This window comes from Zootoca vivipara, chromosome 17 (assembly GCF_963506605.1).
Source record: "Zootoca vivipara chromosome 17, rZooViv1.1, whole genome shotgun sequence".
In the NCBI taxonomy this organism is placed as follows: domain Eukaryota; kingdom Metazoa; phylum Chordata; class Lepidosauria; order Squamata; family Lacertidae; genus Zootoca; species Zootoca vivipara.
Window position 1 is genome coordinate 34,129,173 of NC_083292.1, and position 22,845 is coordinate 34,152,017.

At 49.0% G+C, this 22,845-nt stretch overlaps 1 protein-coding gene across 1 annotated transcript; it reads left to right on the plus strand.

The window, feature by feature from the left end:
* The first annotated feature begins 7,506 nt into the window (after window positions 1-7,506).
* Window positions 7,507-22,333, plus strand: UBE2Q1 (ubiquitin conjugating enzyme E2 Q1). Its single transcript, XM_035098887.2, has 13 exons — window positions 7,507-7,816; window positions 9,613-9,717; window positions 9,851-9,955; window positions 12,453-12,503; window positions 13,471-13,611; window positions 13,991-14,075; window positions 15,036-15,096; window positions 16,501-16,591; window positions 16,711-16,769; window positions 17,556-17,604; window positions 17,883-17,978; window positions 19,114-19,180; window positions 21,752-22,333. Exons 1-13 carry the CDS (start codon window positions 7,574-7,576, stop codon window positions 21,781-21,783), a joined length of 1,185 nt encoding a protein of 394 aa, XP_034954778.2. The 5' UTR covers window positions 7,507-7,573; the 3' UTR covers window positions 21,784-22,333.
* Window positions 22,334-22,845: the final 512 nt, after the last annotated feature.

Consider the following 22,845-nt stretch of genomic DNA (forward strand, 5'->3'; position numbering starts at 1 on the left):
GCTGGGAATGCCCCCTGCCTGAAACCCTGGGGAACTGCTGCCAGTCAGTGTAGGCAGTGTTGAGTTTGATGGGCTAATGGTTTGATGCTTTTTAAGGCAGTATCCCACATCCCCTCTTTTTTTTGGAGGAGGGCCATAGCTCAGCCGCAGAGCATCTGCTTTGCCTGCAGAAGGTCCCTGGTTCAATCCCCGGAGTTCTGGTACGACATCCGCTGACATCTGTACAAGTGCAACAGCTGTCTGAAATACCCGCGCCTCAGAAGCAACTGTGGTGTGTGTTTTCAAACCAGATGGAAGCTGGTTTGAGGGGGAAACGCATCAAGCGGGTCAGGAGGACCGCAATGCCTCAAGTACTGACTCTCTCCACATGAACCTACCCAGACCCTGAGATCATCCTGTGAGGCTCTTCTTTGTGTACCTCCTCCACGTTGAGGTCCGGAGGGTGGCAACCGAGAACGGGGCCTTTTCTGCAGTGGCTCCCCATTTGTGGAATGCTCTCCCCAGGGAGGTTCGGCTGGCGTCTTCATTATACACTTTTAGTCACCAGGAGATAACGCTCCTCTTCAACCATCCCTTTGGCTGGTACCCTTTTAAATGTGTTGTGAGAGGGGGGAATTCTTGGTTTGTTTTTATTATGTAATTTTATGTTGTGAACCAGCCTAAGATCTAGGGAGAAAAGGTGGTATTTTATTTTAACAACAACAACAATTCTCAAGAAACTATGGCATAGATACACATTGTGGCTCATGTCATGTGTACATGGCATCACATACCGGCAACAGGAGTGCACTGGAGCCAGAGTAATGTGTACACAGACTCAAGCGTTGCCACTGTAGAACTCAACAGGGAGTTCTAGCACCACCTACTGTTGGCCTCCCTGCCTTCTGCCCTATCAGTCGCAACAGCCACCAGCCATTGCTGTCTCTCTCTGTGTGTGCGATATACACTCATTTGTATCCTTTTCCCGCCAACCACGGTGCTCTGATGATTCAGCATCCTTTGCTTTAATAATTCACAATCGCCCAAGAGTGAGACGAGTGTTTAGCAGGGGAAGCGGGAGCTGGATGATGAGTCAAGTCTAATAAAAGAAGTGGTGGGGACATTGCAAGGAATACAAATGTTGTCCTCCTCTCTTCCTCTCTCCACTGCGTCCTCCCCCCCAACCCCAACCCCAACCCCAACCCCAACCCCAACCCCAACCCCAACCCCCACGATTGTGCTTCCTTTGCAATGCACGAGAAAATGGCCTGTGGGAGAGGGCAGCTCCTGACTCTGGAAAGCTGTGGGTCATTTTTAGTTCTGGATTTAATGGTCATGCAGGCTTCCTCCTTTCTAGATAATGTGTGTTACAGTACTTCACTTATTATTCCCGCCCCGCCACCGATCTCGTATGCATTGCTTTACCTCTTTCAAAATGTGATATATGCCACAAGAGCTCCTGTGTTTGGGGACCCCTCCTGCTCATTCCTGCTGAGCAGGGGCCCGGACGTCTGCCTTAAAGGCCTATCCTGACATTGCCACTTTCGCAAAGCAGCTTCTCACATCCATGCTTCCCCCCCCAATGTCCATCGATGCCTAAGGCCCTAGCAACACACCTGATCTGGGGCATGCATCCTCGGAAGCGATTCTAAGCAGGCTTCCTCTCAAAATCAATAGGGCTTACTGCAGGGGAAGTACATTTTAGAATGAACGTGTTCAACAATAGACTGTTGTGCCCCTTCCAGAAATGCAACATTTTTAAATTATTGTTTAATTTCCCTCCCCACCCCATAATTTTTAATTTTCATACAGTTTAACAAATTAAATTAAGCTTCAATGCAATATCCCCTTAGCATTTTAACTTCCAACCCTTATTTCCATGATGTTTCTGTTCAAGTCCTTTACCTTAAATACAATACTTTTTTTCTATAATGTGTATCATACATTACGTTCCTTTACCATTCTCCTTCCATTTCTGCGCATACAGAATTCTGGCTGCGGTGGTAGCATACATAAACAATTTAACCAAATTCTTGTGGGGGGGGGAATCTCTCCCCTATTATTGTTACAAAAGTGCAAAACTTTTAAAAATTGGTTCTAAGTATTTGCAGCACTTAAGCCCCACTTAAGCCTCTTTCACTCACTCACACACACACACACACACACACACACACAGGCTGCTGGTGTTCTAAGACGGCACCTGCTTTCAGGCTCACCATAAAAAAATAGATGTAGCACACAAGGAAAAACAAGATGGGAGGGAGGAGGGAAAAGCAATGCTCAAGCACAAGTCCTTAAAGTTACAGTCAGCATGTCAGTGGCAGTTCCGGCCCCTTCTTGTCCTTGATGAAGAGCAGTTCCTTCCCTGAAGTCTCTTCTCCAAAGAGCAGATCCAAGAATAGGGCCCGAGACCATGTTGAGGCTGAGAGGGCAGGGCAGCCCCTTCCACACAGTCCTCTCAGACTGTGCAGACAGATCTCTCCCCCAAACATAGTTTGGCCTTGGGACATGATTCCCCCCCCACCCCAATATTTTTGTTTGGTGCTTCTCCTGCAAATTTCCCTCCGTGTGTGTTTGAGACACAGAGAGAGACACACACAGAGAGATAGACAGACAGACAGAAAGAGACAGATGGGGGGGGGCCTCTCAACACAATCAGGGTGGCCAGATCCCTAGGGCTGACCTGAAGTCTTCAGTTTTACCTCACCCCGTCCAGGTGGCAGGGGGAGGGCCTGGATCTCCAGGTGGGTGAGAGTGGCTTATTTTCCTTTCCCTTTTTTTTTTTTTTGGTATTAAGAAGACTGTGCATGTAGCTTGCAAGCTTCAGCCTGGCAGAAGCTGGCTGCAAATTATTGCATCGTGTCTCTGGGGCGGGGGTCTGTTCTCCTCTGCTCCCTCTTCCCCTCTTCCAATTTAACCTCCCTCCAGCATAATGTGAATCAGCCACAGTACCACAACCTTGTTGGCATCTATAAAGGTCATGCCACTCTGTGCCAGCTGCGTAATGGAGTTTCCATGTTTGAGGGCAAATGCGCAGGGCCCTTGGAGGGGGTGGGGTGGGGAGAGAACAGGGCCCAGGGAAGCACTTTTGCAGTGTGCCTTTCTGCTAAGGCGTTTCAAAGGACAACGGCAACAGCAAATTTTGCGTCTCTGTGATGGAGTCACCAGGGATGCCTCCTCAGTGGCCTAGAAACATGTTCTAGAGGCTGGCAGATGTGGGAGATGTCATTAGTTTGATTATGGTAAGGAAGGAAGAATTGATGCGATGACAGGTTCTTGTCATTTCGCCATCTGTAGAACACTAGCAGTGTGGGGAACAGGATGGGGGGCTGTCCTTGTTTGCTTCGGACAGGGGTGCGGGGAGCCTCAAGCCTCTCTCCTTGCCCCTTGGGATTCTTCCTTAGTGACAAACCCCCAGGTCACAGGCCTCACTAGCCCAAACCCCCCAACATTTCTCTGATGAAAATAGGGACGTCCTATTTAATAACGATGAATAAAAATATTTAATAATGTATATTTCTCTCTCTCTTTCTTTCTCTCTCTCGCCTAGCCTTTCCTGCAGAAAGGAATCTGGGCCTGGGCTTTGCCATCTCAGACTTCAGGCTCCTCCACTCCAACCAATTCCCTGCCCCTAGAAGGCCAGCACATCAGGGAAAGAGCCAACTCTCCTCCTGGGCACACTGGATTTCTAGGCGCAGGGTTGTTGCTGTTTCCTACAAAGGAGCACTTGGTGTGCACTACAGGTCAGCCATGTGCATATTATGCGTTGACCCTGGAAGAGGAAGCCGTCCCCCACCTTGCAGCAATGTGCTACCCATTTTCACACCCTACCTGAGTGGGCAAGCTAGCAGCTTGAGTGTGAAGAACAGAAATATGAGGTTTGTTCAGTTTCTATTGAAACTGATGCACCGTAGGTAGCAACCCAGCACATATGCATTAATGCTTTAGTCCCTTACACACCATCCATTTAATCCACATTGCTTCCCCCTAAAAAATCCTGGGAACTGTAGTTTGCCCCTTTGCAGGGCTACTATTCTCCCAGGATTCTTTGGGGGAAGCCATGTGCTTTAAATGGATAGTGCAAAATGTGACCTTCAGGTGTCAAACCATGTTCCAGTGTCCTGTTTTCACTTGTTTGTATGTTACTTTAAAATTGCAAGGTTCAAAAACTATAGTAAAAAGCTTCCCTTCAGCACACACAAAGGTACATTTGGACAGTTGAAGTGCTCGCTAGAAAACACTGTGGTTACAGTGTTTGTCGCCTCAGTGAGAAAGTGGCCTTTCTCTAGAAGCACAAATGGTGATGAGGGAGGAATCTCCGTCCTTGGTATCCATGGCAACTGGTCCAGAGAGTCCCCCAGTGAACCACCACATGCATTTTTCAGCAGACTCCATGCACACAAGCAGACAGCTGGCTTGTGAGCAGCAAAAACAGCTGGAGCAGACACCCTCCTTCACCTCTCGCCAAGGGCACTTCAGGGTGGCGAGTGAGGCTGCATCTCTTTCAGCAAGGCCTGAGGCTAAAGGACCCAGCGTCTGGCTAGATTGCCACATCCTGTTCACCGTCTTAGGTGGCCAAGTCTTCACTGGGAATGAGCTAGCTGCCTGCATCTTCCTCTGTGCCCTCGGATGTATTTGCCAAGAGCTGAGGGGGAAAGATGCTGTTTCTGGTTGGAGCTCCTTCACAGATCAAGTTCAGCATTGCTGATCTCCATTTCCAAAGCTACTTAGGTCTTGCAAAGGTCTGCTTAGTTGCCAGGCATTACACATGAGCCATTCAGCTGCTCTGGTTTAACAACCCCCTTCCTCTGAGCTTAGACTCCACCCACTTCCTCATTACATTGTATTATTATTATTATTATCATCATTATTATTATTTTACAGTCATCAATGGAGTGTTATAAAAATGTTCTTTCCCTGGAGGGAATCCAAATGTCCTCCTAGAGCAGGAGTAAAGGTAAATGGACCCCTGACCATTAGGTCCAGTAGGTCCAGTCGTGACCGACTCTGGGGTTGTGGCGCTCATCTCGTGTTATTGGCCGAGGGAGCCGGCGTACAGCTTCCAGGTCATGTGGCCAACATGACAAAGCCTCTTCTGGCGAACCAGAGCAGCGCACAGAAACGCTGTTTACCTTCCCGCTGTAGCGGTACCTATTTATCTACTAGTGCTTTGACGTGCTTTCGAACTGCTAGGTTGGCAGAAGCTGGGACTGAGCAACGGGAGCTCACCCCGTTGCGGGGATTCGAACCGCCGCCCTTCTGATTGGCAATTCCTAGGCTCTGTGGTTTAACCCACAGCGCCGCCCGCGTCTCTTCAGAGTAGGAGTAGTCAACCTTTTTATACCTACCGCCTACGAATGCATCTTTCTTGATGGTAAAATTTCCTTTCCGCCCACCAGTGCTCGATGGAAGGAGGATTCAGCTTGTGCCGTAGAACCCCCTACTGCCCACCTAGAATCCTGAAACGCCCACTAGTGGGCGGTAGGGACCACGTTGATGACCCCTGTCCTACAGAAAGGGAAACAGACTCACAAGAGAAAGGCACAAGACAGGTTTGGTTTAGCTAAATAGAACCCAACTCTTGGCTCGCACCGAAAAGTAAGGTGGCTTGTTTGCATTATTGTCCAAAGCACTCTTATACAGTTCAGCAAAGCAAATCCCCATGCACAAATCCAAATGTAACATCTGTAGCTGCTTCAGCACAACCGAACTGCAAAACTGGTCTGAGCTGGATTTCTTCCGCAGGCTACTTGTTTTTCTGCTGATTCATTAAAAAGGCGGGGACCTCCTGCCCCTCCTCCCTCAGCTCATGAGATAAGAAGGCCTCCAAACGCCTTGAGCATTTCTAAGCAACTAACATAGAATTCTAGGTTTGGGAAGGGACCTCTAAGAGTCATCCAGTCAACCCCCCTGAAATAAAACCTGCTGTAGCTTTAATCTAACAGAAGCCAAAGTTGATATACAGATTCCCCCCCCCCCATTCATATTCTTTTTGTAAACTCTTGCTAAGGTACAGAAGAGGAGAAACAACTCACAGTGCAGTCTTATGCCTGCTGTCTCAAGAGAAGGTCCTGTTAAGCTCAAGGCACTTACTTCTAGGTAAACATGCGTAGGCTGCAATGCTAACTGTAGGAAGTAATGCAAATTCTATGGATTTCAGAGGGGCTTCATTTGGAATAGCCAAGCAGAGAGATAGGTGTGCACAACAGCCTTATAAAACTACAAAGTATGATATTTTAAACAGCAGAGGGATAAATGCCATTAGGAGCATGTTTATAAAACCAAGTGATAGTTTAAAAGACCTGGAGAAAAGGAAAAGTTATTTGGGAGAGTGCAGTCTGAGTGGAACACCAGGCCCTGATGTGGCCCTGCACCTGCCTCCCTCACACTCAGTTCTTCCTTCTCACAGGGTTGATAGTGCCTTCTAAGTGTCTTTATTTTGTTTTGAACAGTGCATACAGTTATAATATTATTGATTTGCAAGAAAACCCTGCTCTGGAAACTGTATATAGGCGGTCTATTATAAATGAATGAGTAATGGAGCCTTCCCAATTAGAGGCAGTCTACCAGGTTCTTTGGAAGGCGGCAATAAACGACGAGGTAACCAGGTCTGATAACAGGAGGGCCTCATATGCTCCATAAATAAATAACACATTTTGTGGTAATCCCTCGCTATGACGTCACCGTGAGGAGTTAAGGTATTAACACCTAGGGATTCTCGCCATGCCATTGGCCACTCGTGCCTTGACGTCACCAAAAAGCTGCCCGTCGCCCTCCTCCATACTTCCTGGGAGGTACGTCTTCTTTCGTCACATTGGAAGCAGCCAATTGCGAGGGAAATTCTCCAGGATTACAAACTGCGTCCGCCGCTGCCCCCCTACCCGCTTTTTCTATCCCACTTCAGGGCAAAAGCTGTTTCTCGTTCATTTCCGCCCGTTTCCTTGACATGACTTCCGTTTCCTGTACATACATGCCATACACCCGCCCATGAGTGTTTGTTCCTTTGCGGGTAACATTAGAGTCAAACAACACCGGAACTTCCGCTGAACTTTGGAAGTCATCTTAATTATCGAGCTGCGTATGGAGTAGTGTGGAGCCGCTCTAGGCAAAACTGGAGGATTCTTTCTACGGCCGCTATTGGCGCCGCTGTATACCTTACTATCTCTATGGTAGAAGTATCATTTTCTAAATAAAGCTTCCAAAGTCACCAGAAGGAGCAGCTGATACTTCCGTGAAGCATTTTTTAAACACGACATTCTGGCCCCTTTATAAACTCGCGCTACGGCGTCGCTCTAGGGCTCACCACATCTGTGGCCAAAGGCAGAACGGGCATTGGGAGTTCCACTTCCCCTCGGGACCGGAAGCTACCGTCTCCATGACGACGGCGTTGTGCGTGCGACCGCGGGGGGCCTCCGCCGTCACCTCCTGCCGGAGTGGCTCCTCCTCTTCCTCCTCCTCCCCCGCCCGCGCGCAGATGGGGGGAGGAGCAGGATGCGGATCGTCACTTCCGACTGCGGGCCCTTCCCGGCCGCCATCTTGCGGTGTGGGGGGACGCGGGGGGCCCGGGGGCCGCGGCGGGCCGCTCGATGGGAAGATGCAGCGCACGGGGCCGGGCGGGGCGGGGCCTGGCGCCGTGATGGGGGCGGGGCCTGGCGCCGTGATGGGGGCGGGGCCGGGGCGCGCGCTGCTGAGGCGGGAGCTGCGGCTCCTCGAGTCCATCTTCCACCGCGGCCACGAGCGCTTCCGCATCGCCCGCGCCTGCCCGGACGAGCTGGGCTGCGAGTTCCTGCCCGGCCCGGGCGGCGGGGGGCCCGTCCGTATCCATGGCAACATCACGGTGAGTCCCCGGGTGGGAGGTAGGAGGGGGCGCTTTCAATTGGGCGGGAGACCCTCTCACTCCCTCGGGGGAGGGGCTTGGAGGGGAGTGGGGTGATGGGGCGGGGCATGTGGAATCGGGGGCGGGACTTGCAGAGGCTGGGCGGGGTGTTTTCTGAAAGGGGCGGGGCATGTGTGGGCGGAGATTAGAGGGGCGGGGCCGAGGGTGGGGGTAGTTGGCAAGGTAAAAGAGGGATCATGGAAAGCCCCTGTGGAAACCACAAAAGTTGCAAACTTGGCATATCATTGTATCCCGTGTTAACGCACTGGCTGCAGTGGACGCTGAAGCCCCATTTTCCATCAGTGGCATGTAGCTTCCAGGTCAGCTGAGAGACATGACATGATCTAACCCACTCGCCCTCTGCCAGCCCAAGCAAAGACTTGCCCTTCCTTAGCAAGCGGGACAGAAACCCAGTGGGTTGGCAGGGGAGGGTTGGGGGGATCCTCCCTCCACCAGCCTACTCACTCACCTGCGTGGAATTTCTGCTTGCCTCTGATGAACATGCTGAGGCTTAAGCACAATGCAGGCACCTAGGAGGCAGCGTGTTTCCCTTCTTGAACACTTCTGCAACATGAGAACCCAGTGGGGCCACCCAGTAAGCCAAATGTTGGACAATTCGGGACAGACAAAAGAAAGTCCTTCTTCACACAGTGCGCAAACGATGGAATGTAATACGGACACCAAACTGGATGACTTGAAAAGAGGATTGGACAGATTTGTGGAGGATAAGACTATCAAGGCTAGTCACCATGGCTATATTCTCCTTCCCCTGTGAATGACAGTATGCCTCTGAATTGCCAGTTGCTGTTGTGCCTGGGTCATGTTTGCGGGTTTCCCAGGGGCACCTGGGTCTCCACCATGAGGACAGGATGCCAGGACAGATTGGCCTTTGAGCTTAATCCAGCAGGTTTGTTCTTGTGGGAGATCAGCCTTGATTTAGCATGGGAGATGGGATTTATATGGGGCAGCTGCCAGGGTAACACAGTGTGCAGCATGTAGCCGAAAAGGGGTGCAGGCAGCAGCATGGAAGCAGAGGTGCAGGACAGCCCAGGTGCTCCGATGGCCTAGGTGGAAAAAGATGGGAAAGGATCAGGCGAAGTGGTGTCACTATTTTGCTTTTACGACTCTGCTCTTCAGCCCTGCTGCAGTTTGCCTTCCTTAATGGTTTAGACTGGAAATACGACGCCAGATATTTGGGGAACGTGTAGCCCCTCAACCCTGACCATTGGGCATCTTGGCTGCAGCTGATGTGTTTTGGGAGGCCAACAGTATCTGGAGGGACCCGCAGGATCCCCAGTTCTGGGATAACAGATGCCTGAGTAAAAAAGCAGGGAGGGTTGTTATCTCAAGTAAGAGCTTAAACTTGAGACCCCTTGAGCTTGGACTGGCAGACTTCATTATGGCATCAAGTTAGTCCCTAGTTGCATGGCCTTAATGTTCAGAGGGCCACAAGAACCCTGGCAGGTAGAATAACATAGCTAGCCAGTGGGAGCTGAAGTCAAAGTATTTAGATCAAGATTGGAGAACCTGGTGCCCTCAAGGTATCATTGGACTCCAATTCCCATCAGCCTCAGCCAGCATGGGTGATGGGGGTAGTAGTCCAGTGACATCTGGAGGACCATAGGGTCCCAATCCCTAGCATAATGGGCCTGTGGCAGGAAGTTGCAGAGGACTGAAGCATGACAACATTGTCATATCTGGTTATCTCTGTGAGATGCTGCCTATCGCTAACCCCCTCGGTCCCCCCCCTTCTCTAGGAGTCTTATCCAGCTGTCCCCCCAATATGGTCCGTGGAATCGGACGATCCCAACCTGGCGGCGATCCTGGAGCGGCTAGCAGACGTGAAGAAAGGAAACACGTTGGTGAGGCGGGAGAAGCGCCACCTCTTTGGGGAAGGAGTGGGAGCAATTGAGCTGGAGGAGGCGGTGGGGGGGGAGTGATCAGCATTCCTCCTTTTTCTATAACTTTGTTCTCGTTGGCTTCCTTCTTGGGTAGCTTCTGCAGCACCTGAAGCGGATCATTTCCGATCTCTGCAAACTCTACAACCTTCCCCAGCATCCGGATGTTGAAATGCTGGACCAGCCTCTGCCTGCTGAGCAGGTAAGCCAGCATTGTGGCTCCTGGCAGGGCTCCTGGGCCAGGTGGCATTCCACTGTCATGGAGGCTGCTTGAACAGGCACGGTTGGTTCCATATAGGAAGGTGTTAGGAATCAGTGCCCCAGGACACTCCTGACTGTTGCCTACGCAGCAAAGTAGCAGAGTAGTGGAACTCTGGTAGACGTGGGATTCCAAAGAAGCACGACATGCAGGAAAAATCATTCATAGAAGTTTACTAAGGCATAAGTTCTTCACAGTTCTTTGTCAAGAGTCCCAATAAAGTACAGTGTAGCTCCTCTTAGAGCAAAAAAAAATCCAGTTTCAGCATAAAAAGACACCACACAAATATAAATGCAAAAATATAAAGGTAAAAAGATAGAAGCCAGTCGAAGAATGAATAAAAACAGGGTGGATTTGATTTAAATCAAACTGATTTAAATCACGATTTAAATCACGATTTAAATCACTAGTCAGTAAGGCTTGATTTAAATCATAGTTTTCTACATAAAGACTAATTCTTGCTGGTATAACTTTAATATGCAAGTAGATGAAGATTTTTAGAATAACAACTTTTCATATTAGTTTTTCTTATCCCCAGTTTAATAGGTTAATCATTCATATTTGGACAACTTTACTGTTCTACTTAGGAAGGAGAAAAATAATCATTACCTTAATAATAACGATTTAAATAGATTTATTCAACTGAAACAATAACATTACAGCATATGTTATTTGCTTAAACAAACACCCATGCTTGTTAACTAATTTGGCTAAACAAAAACAATATATATATATATTTTAAGAAACTTAGACTGTCAGCCCAGCCTACACATGAAAAACCTAAATACTGTCCACTCCAAACAATCAGAAAAATATTGTTTCTATTCTATTCACTGAACTTCTTGAAACTTAGCACTGAAGGGGTTGCTTCTGTATTCATAGGTTTGTAGAACAATAGGATTAAGGTCTTTTTCTCAACTCTGTTCATGTTATAACATTTTTGCTGTGAAGAAGAGGCATGTGACCTCTGTTGAGTCAAATTCAGTTTTGAGAACTGCAAAAGTAAACCAAGCATCTGTGATGATATCTTGTAGGCAGAGAAACTGCCCAATAATCTTACAAAAACCTCTGGAAGAGCATGACATTGTGAATGGATTAATGGAATTTATTTACCCAAAAAAATAAACATATACAACCTTATTCTACATAATTAAAAAATAATCTTTATTTCATGATGGAACAACCTTTTGATGGTAATATATTTTCCTCAAAAAGCATTTTATTTAAAAAAAATCCAATTTAAATCAAAAAAATCGATTTAAATAAAAAAAAATCCGATTTAAATCAAAAAAATCCGATTTTTTTGATTTTTTTAAAAAAATCATTGATTTTTATCCACCCTGAATAAAAAGAAGAATGAGAAAGACTGCTCACTGGGCAGCAGATAATACACTTCCCCGTGGCCTTGGTACTAAGATAAGGCACACAGTTCAAAACAACAGCTGCTTCTTTTGAGCAGAATGGAAAGTTACAGACCTGCTAGAATACACTAGCATGTTCCAGCTTTTATTGGCAGCGTCTGCAAATACATAAAACTTCACTCCATGACAGAAGGGGCAGTGGACTCTGCCTTATGATGAGCTCCATATTGTCTGTACTGACTTGCAGCAGCAGTCCAGGGTTTCAAACAAACATTAGAACAATCTTCTTTTAAAAGAAATTTTATTAATTTTATGAATAAAAAATACAAATAAACACACAATGATAAAGTAACACTATATGTGGAGATTCTCCGAATCTTGTGACTCCCCCCATCCCGAATCTTCTGTTTAACTTTTGTCCAAGCCGAGAAACTATGACTTAACAGCTCTGGAATGAGACACAATATTAAAATATAGTTCAGAGTTGTTTTAATACATTGCTGTGCAGTTCATAGGAACGCAGAAAGCTGCCTTATATTGAGTCAGACAATTGGGATTGGAGCCTGTGTAGTGTTAATGGAAACGTCCTGGTTTGGTCACACAAAGTTTGCCTGCGAAAGGCTCATTCATATTTTGACATATTAGGATGAGAGATGATTGTCTGAATGCAGTCGTTTTTATAGTTCAGAGTTGTTTTAATACATTGTTGTTTTATACAACTTCTATACGGCTTGTTTTCAGGCAGGAATTAACGTGTAGTGTTTGGAGTAGAGTCAACCTAATTTAAGGAAGCTGAGAGTGCCTTAAGTTGTTGGGAGGTCTCTATTTCTCTCACCGAGCTACAATTCCCAGAGCAGTTTAGCAGCCTGTCCCTCTTCCCAGGGAACTCTGGGTAGGGAACAGGTGTCCCCTAACAACTCCCAGCGCTCTTAACAAACTACAGTTCCCAGGAACTGGGAACACCATGACTGTTCAAAGTGACTTCATTGCAATTTCAACATAGGTTGCAAGAGTGGCCTTACGGCAGTGTTTTCTAGAGTAACTCCATGCACTTGTCCTCCTGCTGTTTTGTTCCATAGAGCACACAGGAAGAAGTGTCCTCTGAAGAGGAAGACGAGGAGATGCCAGAGGTAAGGGATGCATTCCTTTAAAAATTCCCAATTCCTGTTTGCTCAGCCACCTCAATTCCACAGCCATTCCTGTTCCTTCAGAAATGTTCAGAACTGGGGTAATAATAATAATAATTTTATTACTTATACCCCCATCCATCATGTGGATTGGAGATTTTAATACGATAGCGAGCAAGGATTTGGATACATTCATCAGTAGTAAATAATAGACACATCCGAATCTGTAACAGCTTTAAAAATTGGGTGCAGAAGCCTATGTTAAAAGGTCTATGGAGATACATTTTGAAGACATAGAGCACACTTCCTATATAGCAGGCATGTCCAACAGGTAGATCGTGATCTACTGGCAGATCACTGGTAGATCATTGGCTCACCCCAAAGAAGTTAAACAACTGTGGCTCCCCTAAAAAAAGCTCAACATTTTACCTCCTGACTTTGACCTGAACCCCCAAAAAGGGGGTAGATCACTGCCAGTTTTTAACTCTGTGAGTAGATCTCAGCCTCTTGGGAGTAGGTCACCCCTGCTCTATAGCATGCAACAATTCTTGAATAGTTCCATGTTGCTAAATTTCTATGTAAGAAATCAACCTTATAGTGTAGTAGCACCTACACCTTGGAACTCCCTGCCTTTTGAAATCAGACAGGCTCCTTCACTGTACCATTTTCGGTGCCTGCTGCAAACGTTTTTGTTAGCCATGCCATGAGGGAATGTGGCCCTTGAGTGAAAGGAAGTCCCCCAACCCCCCCCCACCCCGCTGCTTGCAGTTGTGAAAGTTGAAGCAGCACGAAACAGACCCATGTGCGTCATGCAGCTTTTGATTTCCAAGGAGAAAAAAAATTCAAAGCTGTCACGAGTCAGGAATATGTCACAAGCTCCGTCTTCTTGCATTGGGGGGGGGGGTTGGACTAGAAGGCCCTTGGGTCCCTTCCAACTTCACAATTCTGTGGTTGTCTTCTCGCCCCCAAGGACACAGAAGAACTCGATCACTACGAGATGAAAGAGGAGGAGCCAGCGGAAGGGAAGAAGGCGGAAGATGACGGCATTGGCAAAGAGAACCTGGCCATCCTCGAGAAAATAAAAAAGAACCAGAGGCAAGATTACTTAAATGTACGTGTCGCCAGGCGGGAGGGCAAGGCAGGGAAACGGGGGGCGGGTTGGGGATGGAGATGGAGAGGAAGGCTGCCCAGCTGACGTTTCAAAGCCTGCCTCTCCCTCTTTGATGCTGGGAGTGGCACATGGCCGGACTGCGGCTTCCGTGAGCCCTGGCTGCTGGCTGCGCTACCTGGGGGCTGGTGGGAGTTAGAGTCCACCTTGCCAGGAGAGTACCAGGCCAGCCCTGAGCCTGGGCGATAGTTTGTCTCCGCCAGCCAGGGACCGTTCCGAGGGTGGGGGCTGGGGGGATGGAGTAGCCTGCAGCTGGGCAGCCCATTTTGCTAGCAACATGGGTGTAACAATGAAATTCCTCCTCCCTCTCGCCCTCTCGCAGGGGGCAGTGTCTGGGTCTGTGCAGGCCACCGACCGGCTAATGAAGGAGCTCAGGGATATTTACCGATCGGCAAGTTTCAAGGGCGGTGAGTATCTAGCCTGGAAAGGGGCCAGGGACTGGGAGCCTGGCATTGTTTTTGCTTTTTGGGAAAGTGGCTGTCATCGGTCAGGAAGAGGGGGGCAGGACTGTTGCGAAACCTGGATTGTAACGGAGTTGGTAAGTCATGTGATGCACCATGTGGTTTTATCCTGTGTTATTTTCTTGTGGTTGTGTGTCTGATGTATACTGATGCCTATAGTGTAGAATTTGAAATTTATTTTGTCACCCCCGTTCATATTTTTGTGCTGCATTGGTCTTTTCAGTGGGGTGTAAATGACAGAGCAATTGTTTTGTTTGTGGTTTGTTTAGGTAGATATCAATAATAATATTAATATTAATATTAATAATAATAATTTTATTATTTGTACCCCACCCATGTGGCTGGGGTAACCCAGTCATTCTGGGCGGCTTCCAATATATATAAAAACATAATTACCCCCATTAACCTGGAGTCTCCCTTTCCCAGAATTCTCATGCGGCACTGCAAATCGCACAACGACAGCCTTACATATATTTGTATGTATACAGGCAACTCCCCACTTGTATGTGATCTACTTGCATGTGACGGCACGCACACACGGCACTGGGAACCCAGAAGTGGGGAGCACCCTAGGGAGTCCTTGTGGCTTGCAATGAGCGCCCGGAGCCCAAAGAGGACATCCTCTTCAGGTTCTGGGGTCTCCCTGCGAGCCACACGGAGACTCTAGGGTGCTCCCCGCTTAGGTGCATTTCATTTACGCACATGGGGCCTGGAATGTAAGCCCCATGTAAATGGGGAGTCGCCTATATATATTGTGGAAGCCAAAATGGTTTGCTGTAGGAATTTAATTCTGTCTTGTTGGTTACTTTAAGAGGTGTGTGTGTGTGTGTGTGTGTGTGTGTGTGTAGCCATTCTTCCTTTCCTTTCTCCTGCAATATACTGACTGCTTCTTTGTCTTTCCCACAGGAAACTATGCAGTTGAACTAGTGAACGACAGCCTGTACGACTGGAATGTCAAACTCCTGAGGTGAGGGTCTGACTGGTCCCGTGTGTGTGTGTGTGTGTGTGTGTGTGTGTGTGTACTGCACCCTACCTTAAGCAAGATGCCTAGGTGTAGGGAGAGGCCCCGACCACCCCTCCATTCCAGTATGAATCGGGACTTCACACACACTCGAAGACGCCTGCTCTGCTTTTTCTCCCAGGCCGGGAGATTGGCAAAGCGCTCTTCCTCCCCACCTTTCTCCACCGTGAGCAGCAAGAGAGGCTGGGGCAGAGCGCCTTGCAGGGGGCCGCTTCCAGCCAAGCTGGAAAAAATTAACAAAGGCTTACCTGAGCCTGCTTTATTGATTCCCAGCCAGCATTTTTATGCAGCTCTTCCAGCAATGACAGCAAAGGCTCCCAGAGCAGTTGACACGTGCTAGGGATAAGATAGTCCTTGCCCTCGGGTTCTTTTCTTGAAGTTAGCTAGTGCTTTGGTGGATGGAGAGGTTAAAACTTCTGTGCCCATCCCAATGCCTCTGAATATACCCCAAATACCCTCCTCCCCAGCCAGCAGATCTATTTAACCAGTGGAGTGAGGATTTTTGTGTGTATGCAAAACATATATATATGCTGGTGTGGACAACCTGTCCCCATTGCATCATATCCCACCTTTTTCTCCAAAGAACTAAAGGTGTGGCATACATGGATTTATTCCCTATCTCACTTAATCCTCACAACAACCCTGCGAGGTAGGGTAAGCCGAGAGGCAGTGACTGGCCCCAGGTTGCGCCCAATGAGCTTCATGGCCGAGTGGGTCTCTGCCAGGTCCTACACCACACTGACTCGTGTTTCGGCCAGGAGCGAATCCTGCCCACAGAACAAAAAGGGTTCCACAGATCACAGAACCACAGAATTGTAGAATTGGAAGAGACCATCTAGTCATGAATGAACAGCTGGATCGAACCTGCAGCCTTGGCGTTGCCCACACCATGCTCTAACCAACTGAGCTATACAGGAGAGAATTAGAAAGTTAGCCACCCCTGGATAGGAGCCCCCAACCTCCACAACTAGGCCAAGGGTGAGGAATCTCAGATCCAAATGTGGCCCTCCAGTGTGCTCCATCTGGCTCTTGGGACTCTTCCCCAGGTCACACCTCAGGCAAACCCCTATGCACCTTCCATGAGTGTTTTCGCCTGACTGGGGCGTTTCCTTGAACTCTGGCTGTGCATCTTGCTTGCCTGGGCAGAGGTGTGTGTCGTGACGGTGCGGAGAAACTACCCGATTGTACAAAAGTGGGAGAAAAAAATGCTTTTGTTTCTGCACCCACTTTGGCTTCTCGTCCAGCCCAGCATGTAACCCCCCCCCCCAAAGCGGGAACTCTGACCTGGGGAGGGGCGAGTGGCCTTCCTCTAGCCTCGGCTGAGCTTGCCTCTCTCTCTCTCTCTCCCAGGGTGGACGAGGACAGCGCCTTGCACAGCGACCTGCAGATCCTCAAAGAGAAAGAGGGGGCAGACTTCATCCTCCTCAACTTCACCTTTAAGGTCAGGCTGGTGGGAGGGAGTAGGAGGTGGCTGTGGCAGCAGAAGCAGCTGATGGCAGGGGTGGGAGGGAAAGGGAGGGCTGCCCAGCAGCCAGCTCAGCTTCTCCCTTCTCCTTTCAGGACAACTTCCCCTTTGACCCGCCCTTCGTAAGGGTCGTGTCTCCTGTTCTATCGGGAGGGTAAGTAAGTGCCTGGGTGATCCCCACCGGTGGGATTCGGGTAGCTGCTATTAGTAACTCAGTTTCCTATCAAGGGCGGGGGCAACAACCCATGTAAAACCATGCTGCTTTAAATCAGTATTATTTAAATCTATATTGCCTCCCTTCTTCTGATCAATCTCAGGGCAGCCGGGACCTAGGAAACTGCCTCATACTGAGCCCAGATCCTTGGTCATCTATTTCAGTATTGTTTACACTGACCGGCAAGTCACAGGGTTTCAGGCAGGGGGACATTCATTCCCAGCCCCTACCTGGAGATGCCAGGGATTGAACCTGGGACCTTCTGCCTGCAAGGGGGATGTTCTGCCCCCAAGTTCTTACCATGGTATGCCGGGTTTGCTTGGAAAGGACACGGAATTAAAGCCAGGTTGAAGGCCTTGTCTGGGTGCCCTGTTCCCCAGAGGCGACAGTATTTCGACCCCAGTTCTACTGCCAGACAAACTCATTGGGTGTTCCTTGGTTCTGAAGAAAATCAGAGGCCGCCACATCCCATCTGCTCCATCTAGAGATGTAGAGCCAGCTTCCACCTGCCTCCCTCCCCCAGGACAGGCCATCTTAGCTGAGCAGCAGGATTGGTTGTGGGGCAGGAGGCACATTAATAATTTTATTATTTATACATTAGGATATGACATTAGGAAAGGGCTTTGATTGTGAGGAACTGGGTTGGTGCTCCCCTTTTAAGTGAATTTACACACACAGACACACAGGCTTTTTGGCTAACGGGTTTTTCCTCTGTCCTCTCCCAAGGTATGTCCTGGGCGGAGGGGCTATCTGCATGGAGCTTCTAACAAAACAGGTGAGCGGCTGGGAGGACTCCCACTGGGGAGCGTTTGGGGCCAGGCCCAAGTCCCACTTCTGCAGCAGTTGGGCTGGGATGTTCGGCGGGCCTGCTGCTCCCTGGGATAGCTCAGTCGGTAGAGCACGAGACTCTTAATCTCAGGGTTGCGGGTTTGAGCCGCACATGGGGCAAAAACGTCCCTGCATTGCAGAGGGCTGGACTAGATCACGCTCGTGGTCGCTCCCAACTCTACAATTCTATGAAGATTTCCTTTTCCCTCACCTCCTTTTCCCCAGGGCTGGAGCAGTGCTTACTCGGTGGAGTCCGTGATCATGCAGATCAGTGCCACACTTGTGAAAGGCAAAGCCAGGGTCCAGTTTGGCGCCAACAAGGTAACCTCCCCTGCGCTGGTGCTGTAGAGGAGTTGGCTGTCAGAGGTTCCAACCTCTGGCGGGAGAGAGCCGGCAAAGCTTTAAAGAGAGTTACAGTACAATCCCCCGAGTGCTTTGACAATTCTCCTTCACAGGGAACTCTGGAAAGGGAAATGTGGGCAGTCTCGGCACTCTGAACAAACAGCAGCTCCCGGAATATATATTCTCCCAGAATATATATTTTTGGGCGGGGGTGGGGTGGGGCGTGACTGTTCAAAGTGATGTCATGGTGCTTTAAATGTATGGTGTGCACTGTGGCCTAGGTCAATCTTGGATCTCCAGCTATTGTAAGACTACAAACTCCCATCATCCCTGGCCGTTGGGCTAAGCTAGTGGTGGATCATGGGAGTTGTAGTCCTGCAACATCTGGGGACCTGAGGTTGACCTAGGTGACCTTGGATGAGCCACAGACCTTTTCTCTCTTTCAGCCCTCAAGGTTGTTGCAAGAATAAAACAGAGAGGGGAGAACTGTCCACTGCCTTAAAAAATGGGATATAAATGTGTAAAAAAAAGGGGGGGAGCTTCCTATGGTCACACCATGCTTGTCCTAAAATGCCTTGATTGCATTTAAAAAAAAAACCCCGCTTACAAGATATTCAGCACAGTGTGTGTTTCGTGGTTGGAGCAATGTGGGAGATATAATCTGGCAAAGTCGCCTCTAGGAGTGTAACATTTGCTTTCACGGGTATGTGGCTTTTCAGGGTAATCGTGTTTCTGTGGTTTAGAGGCAGGATCCTCTAGGGCACCCTACAGCTGGGCGATAGCTGGCTTTCAGCTTCGCAGTATATTGCCAGCTAAACATCGTGACATACTGATATATCACAATGTCTGAAATAAAGATGGAACTGTCTAGAGGCATTGGCTGGCTTTGCGGTTTCCCCCACCTTTTGATTTTTGTATAGCACAAACACACGTCATGATTCGCAGTATATTGCCAAGTCAAAAACTATGAAACTGATATGGACTTCGAACCAGTTTTGGACAACATATTAATGTATCTGCCAGCCCTATTGCACCCTTTGTGGGCAATGACTGAAGGGTGCAGAGAGGGCAGCCTTCTTAACATTAAAAGCCATTCTCTGTTCTCCCCCCGCAGAACCAGTACAGTTTGACAAGAGCACAGCAGTCGTACAAGTCCCTGGTCCAGATTCACGAGAAGAATGGTAAGGACTAACACCTTGGTTAAAGTGCGTCCGGTGGAAGGCTGAGGAGCCGACCTACGTTGTTGGCCAGTGTTTCTTATCCTCATCTTAAGGAAGATCCAGGCTTAGGGAGGAACAGGTGGGACCCGACAAGTGGCTTTATAAGGATTTAAACCAGCACTTGAGCCCAGAAATTCTGCGACAGCCAAACAGTAAATCCATTATTAATAACAACAACAATACTCAGCAAGTTCCATTCTGTACACCCATGGCAACTGGTGCCAGGTGCAAGATAAAATAGGAGGAGCCAATGTAAAATGAGGCCACAGGGGGTGGAGTCAAGTGACACCATGTGACAATAACCTGCATTTACAAGTACAAAACCACACCCGAGTTATTACAGGCAACAGCCTAATCGAGGGGGAGAGGGGTGGTGTTGCCATCGTTAAGCAATTGTGGGAGGGGAGCTCGAAACCCCTTGCCAATGTACTTTCTGTTCTCATCCCCTTGTCCTAGGGGCGTTCTGTCTATACTGAAGAGTCTCATTGCAGTGGAAGATAATAATAATAATTTATTATTTATACCCCGCCCATCTGGCCGGGTTCCCCCAGCCACTCTGGGCGGCTTCCAACAAAATATTAAAATACAGAAATCCATCAAACATTAAAAGCTTCCCTAAACAGGGCTGCCTTAAGATGCCTTCTAAAGGTCTGGTAATTGTTATTCTCTTTGACCTCTGGTGGGAGGGCATTCCACAGGGTGGGCGCCACTACCGAGAAGGCCCTCTGCCTGGTTCCCTGTAACTTGGCTTCTCGTAGTGAGGGAACCGCCAGAAGGCCCTCGGCGCTGGATCTCAGTGTCCGGGCAGAACGATGGGGGAGAAGACGCTCCTTCAGGTATACTGGGCCGAGGCCATTTAGGGCTTTAAAGGTCAGCACCAACACTTTGAATTGTGCTCGGAAACATACTGGGAGCCAATGTAGGTCTTTCAGGACCGGTGTTATGTGGTCTCGACAGCCACTCCCAGTCACCAGTCTAGCTGCCGCATTCTGGATTAATTGCAGTTTCCGGGTCACCTTCAAAGGTAGCCCCACGTAGAGCGCATTACAGTAGTCCAAGCGGGAGATAACCAGAGCATGCACTACTCTGGTGAGACAGTCCGTGGGCAGGTAGGGTCTCAGCCTGCGTACCAGATGGAGCTGATAAACAGCTGCCCTGGACACAGCTGCCCTACCAGATGGAGCTGATAAACAGCTGCCCTTGACCTGCGCCTCCATGGACAGGACCCCCATGGAGTCCAAAATGACTCCCAGGCTGCGCACCTGGTCCTTCAGGGGCACAGTTACCCCATTCAGGACCAGGGAGTCCTCCACGCCTGCCCGCCTCCTATCCCCCAAGAACAGTACTTCTGTCTTGTCTGGATTCAACCTCAATCTGTTAGCCGCCATCCAACCTCCAACCGCCTCCAGGCACTCACACAGGACCTTCACCACCTTCACTGGTTCTGATTTGAAAGAGAGGTAGAGCTGGGTATCATCCGCATACTGGTGAACACCCAGCCCAAACCCCCTGATGATGTCTCCCAGCAGCTGCATGTAGATGTTAAAAAGCATGGGGGAGAGGACGAAACCCTGAGGCACCCCACAAGTGAGAGGCCAGGGGTCTGAACACTCCTCCCCCACCACCACTTTCTGAACACGGCCCAGGAGGAAGGAGCGGAACCACTGTATAACAGTGCCCCCAGCACTGTTGGGTAGTGTCAGAGCTTTCCCACTCCAGAAAGCTAGTCTGCAGTTACTGACCTGCTATTCCCGACTGAGGCTGCCACCAGTTTGAAAACCATCATCCCATGGCAACCCCTGTAGGGCACGGGTGGGCTACCTGGTGCCCTCCAGCTGTTGTTGGGAGGGTGGCTGCAACATACCCCCAGCAAGGTCTCTGGATCAGGAGTGACGGGCACTGGAATCCAGGAAGATCTGGGGAGACCCACAGGATTCCCATCCCCCTGGAGAGGATGGCCCCTAGCTCAGTAGCAGAGCTGCTGATTTCTATACTAAAGCCCCCCCTGCTCCTCCAGTTCTAGAGGAGAATCTGGGCCTGAGAAAGAGCCTCTGAGCACCCAAGTAGGAAGAGTATTTTGCTGCCTAGACCAGCTCCATGTGAGGCAGGGATGGGGAATTGCTGGCCTGTGATGTACTTTTTTAAAAAAAACGGTGGTGGGTTAATTTTGTGCTGGCTGTACGCTGCAAACAGGGAGGCCCAGCTAAAGCTCAGCTGTTTGCAAAAGGACTTTCAAACAGCCCTTCTGAAAAGCAGGGGTTTGAAGAGCAGCACAAGGCAGTTTTACAAAAAGGTTTCCAAACAGCTGTGCTTTTGCATTCCTGACAATCGGGACACAGCATTGCCTGATGTGAGGATGGCATCTGGCGACTGAAGGGAGGGCGGAGCCCCCCCCCCCCCGGGTGAAGAAGTTAAGAATCTGTAGGTTGCCCACCAGCAAAGATTTCCCAGCCTTGATCTACAGAAAAGGCGTCTGTTCACCTAAATCCCACGTCTTCCACCTTTCCTCACAACCTTTTACTTTGCTCTCAGGCTGGTACACGCCCCCTAAGGAAGATGGCTAAGCATGGAGACGGTCACCCTGGACAGCCTCAGGCCGGCCTCGACTTCCCTGCTGAACGCTGCTGCATTTGGATCGCAAGGATGCCTGCTCTTCCTCCTCCTCCTCCTCGGACAGGACACTCACATTCTCCTCCCTCTCTCTTTCTCCACCGCCCGTACTTGCAAGGCGATTTTAGTGAGCAGCTCCAGCAGGGGACTCTTACGGAATTATAAACACTTGCGAGCAGCCGGGCCCTCCCTCTGCTCTGCTCGGGCTACTCGCTTGGACCCGCGCTAGCAGGCAAGCTGGCAGTCACTCTTATTAAAAACCACACACACACGAAAACAAAACAAACAGCAAAACTCTTTGATTCTCTTGTTATCGCTGGAAGCTTCCAGCTCCGCTGCAGTCTAGAGCACCTCTGCCTCTTCCCTCTGCTACGGATTTAATTTATTTTCTTATTTTCATGTACACTGCTTTTTTTTTCCTTTTCCTTTTTGGTTACAGTGTATGATGGATGTGTATGGGGGGGAAATGTATCTTTGGAGAACAATTACATTTGTTAATTTGAAGGGGATCTAGTCTTACCTCTCTGTCTGCAAAGCAGGTGGCAACTCAGGGTAGGTTAAAGGGTGTTGCCTTCCCAGGGGAAAAAACACACAAATCCATGAGGTTTAGAAACTTTAAAATCAGTTCCTAAAGATCCTCAGGCTCGTGGAATTGTCATAACTTGCTAGAAGATTTATGTCTGTGTGACATTCCCTATGATCCTGACACAGTATCTGCACCGTGATTTTTGTTTGTTTTTTAACCAGGACCAACTCAGCCTAGTGGTCGTGAGGATGGTTGCTTTTGAATCTTCACAGTCCTGTTATGTTAACTCCTTGTACACACTTGGTTTTCCAGAATTAGGAAATAGGTTCAGCAAACCCAACAGCTTGCTAGGATACAAATTTTGGTTTAGCAATTAGGTGAGGGCTTTGTGGCTTTCTTGTGCTCCAACGACATCTAGATCAGACCAGGGCAGCAAGCAGGTTTCCACACTTCCAATGTTACTGTTCTTTGACTTTACGCTCCTGTGGAC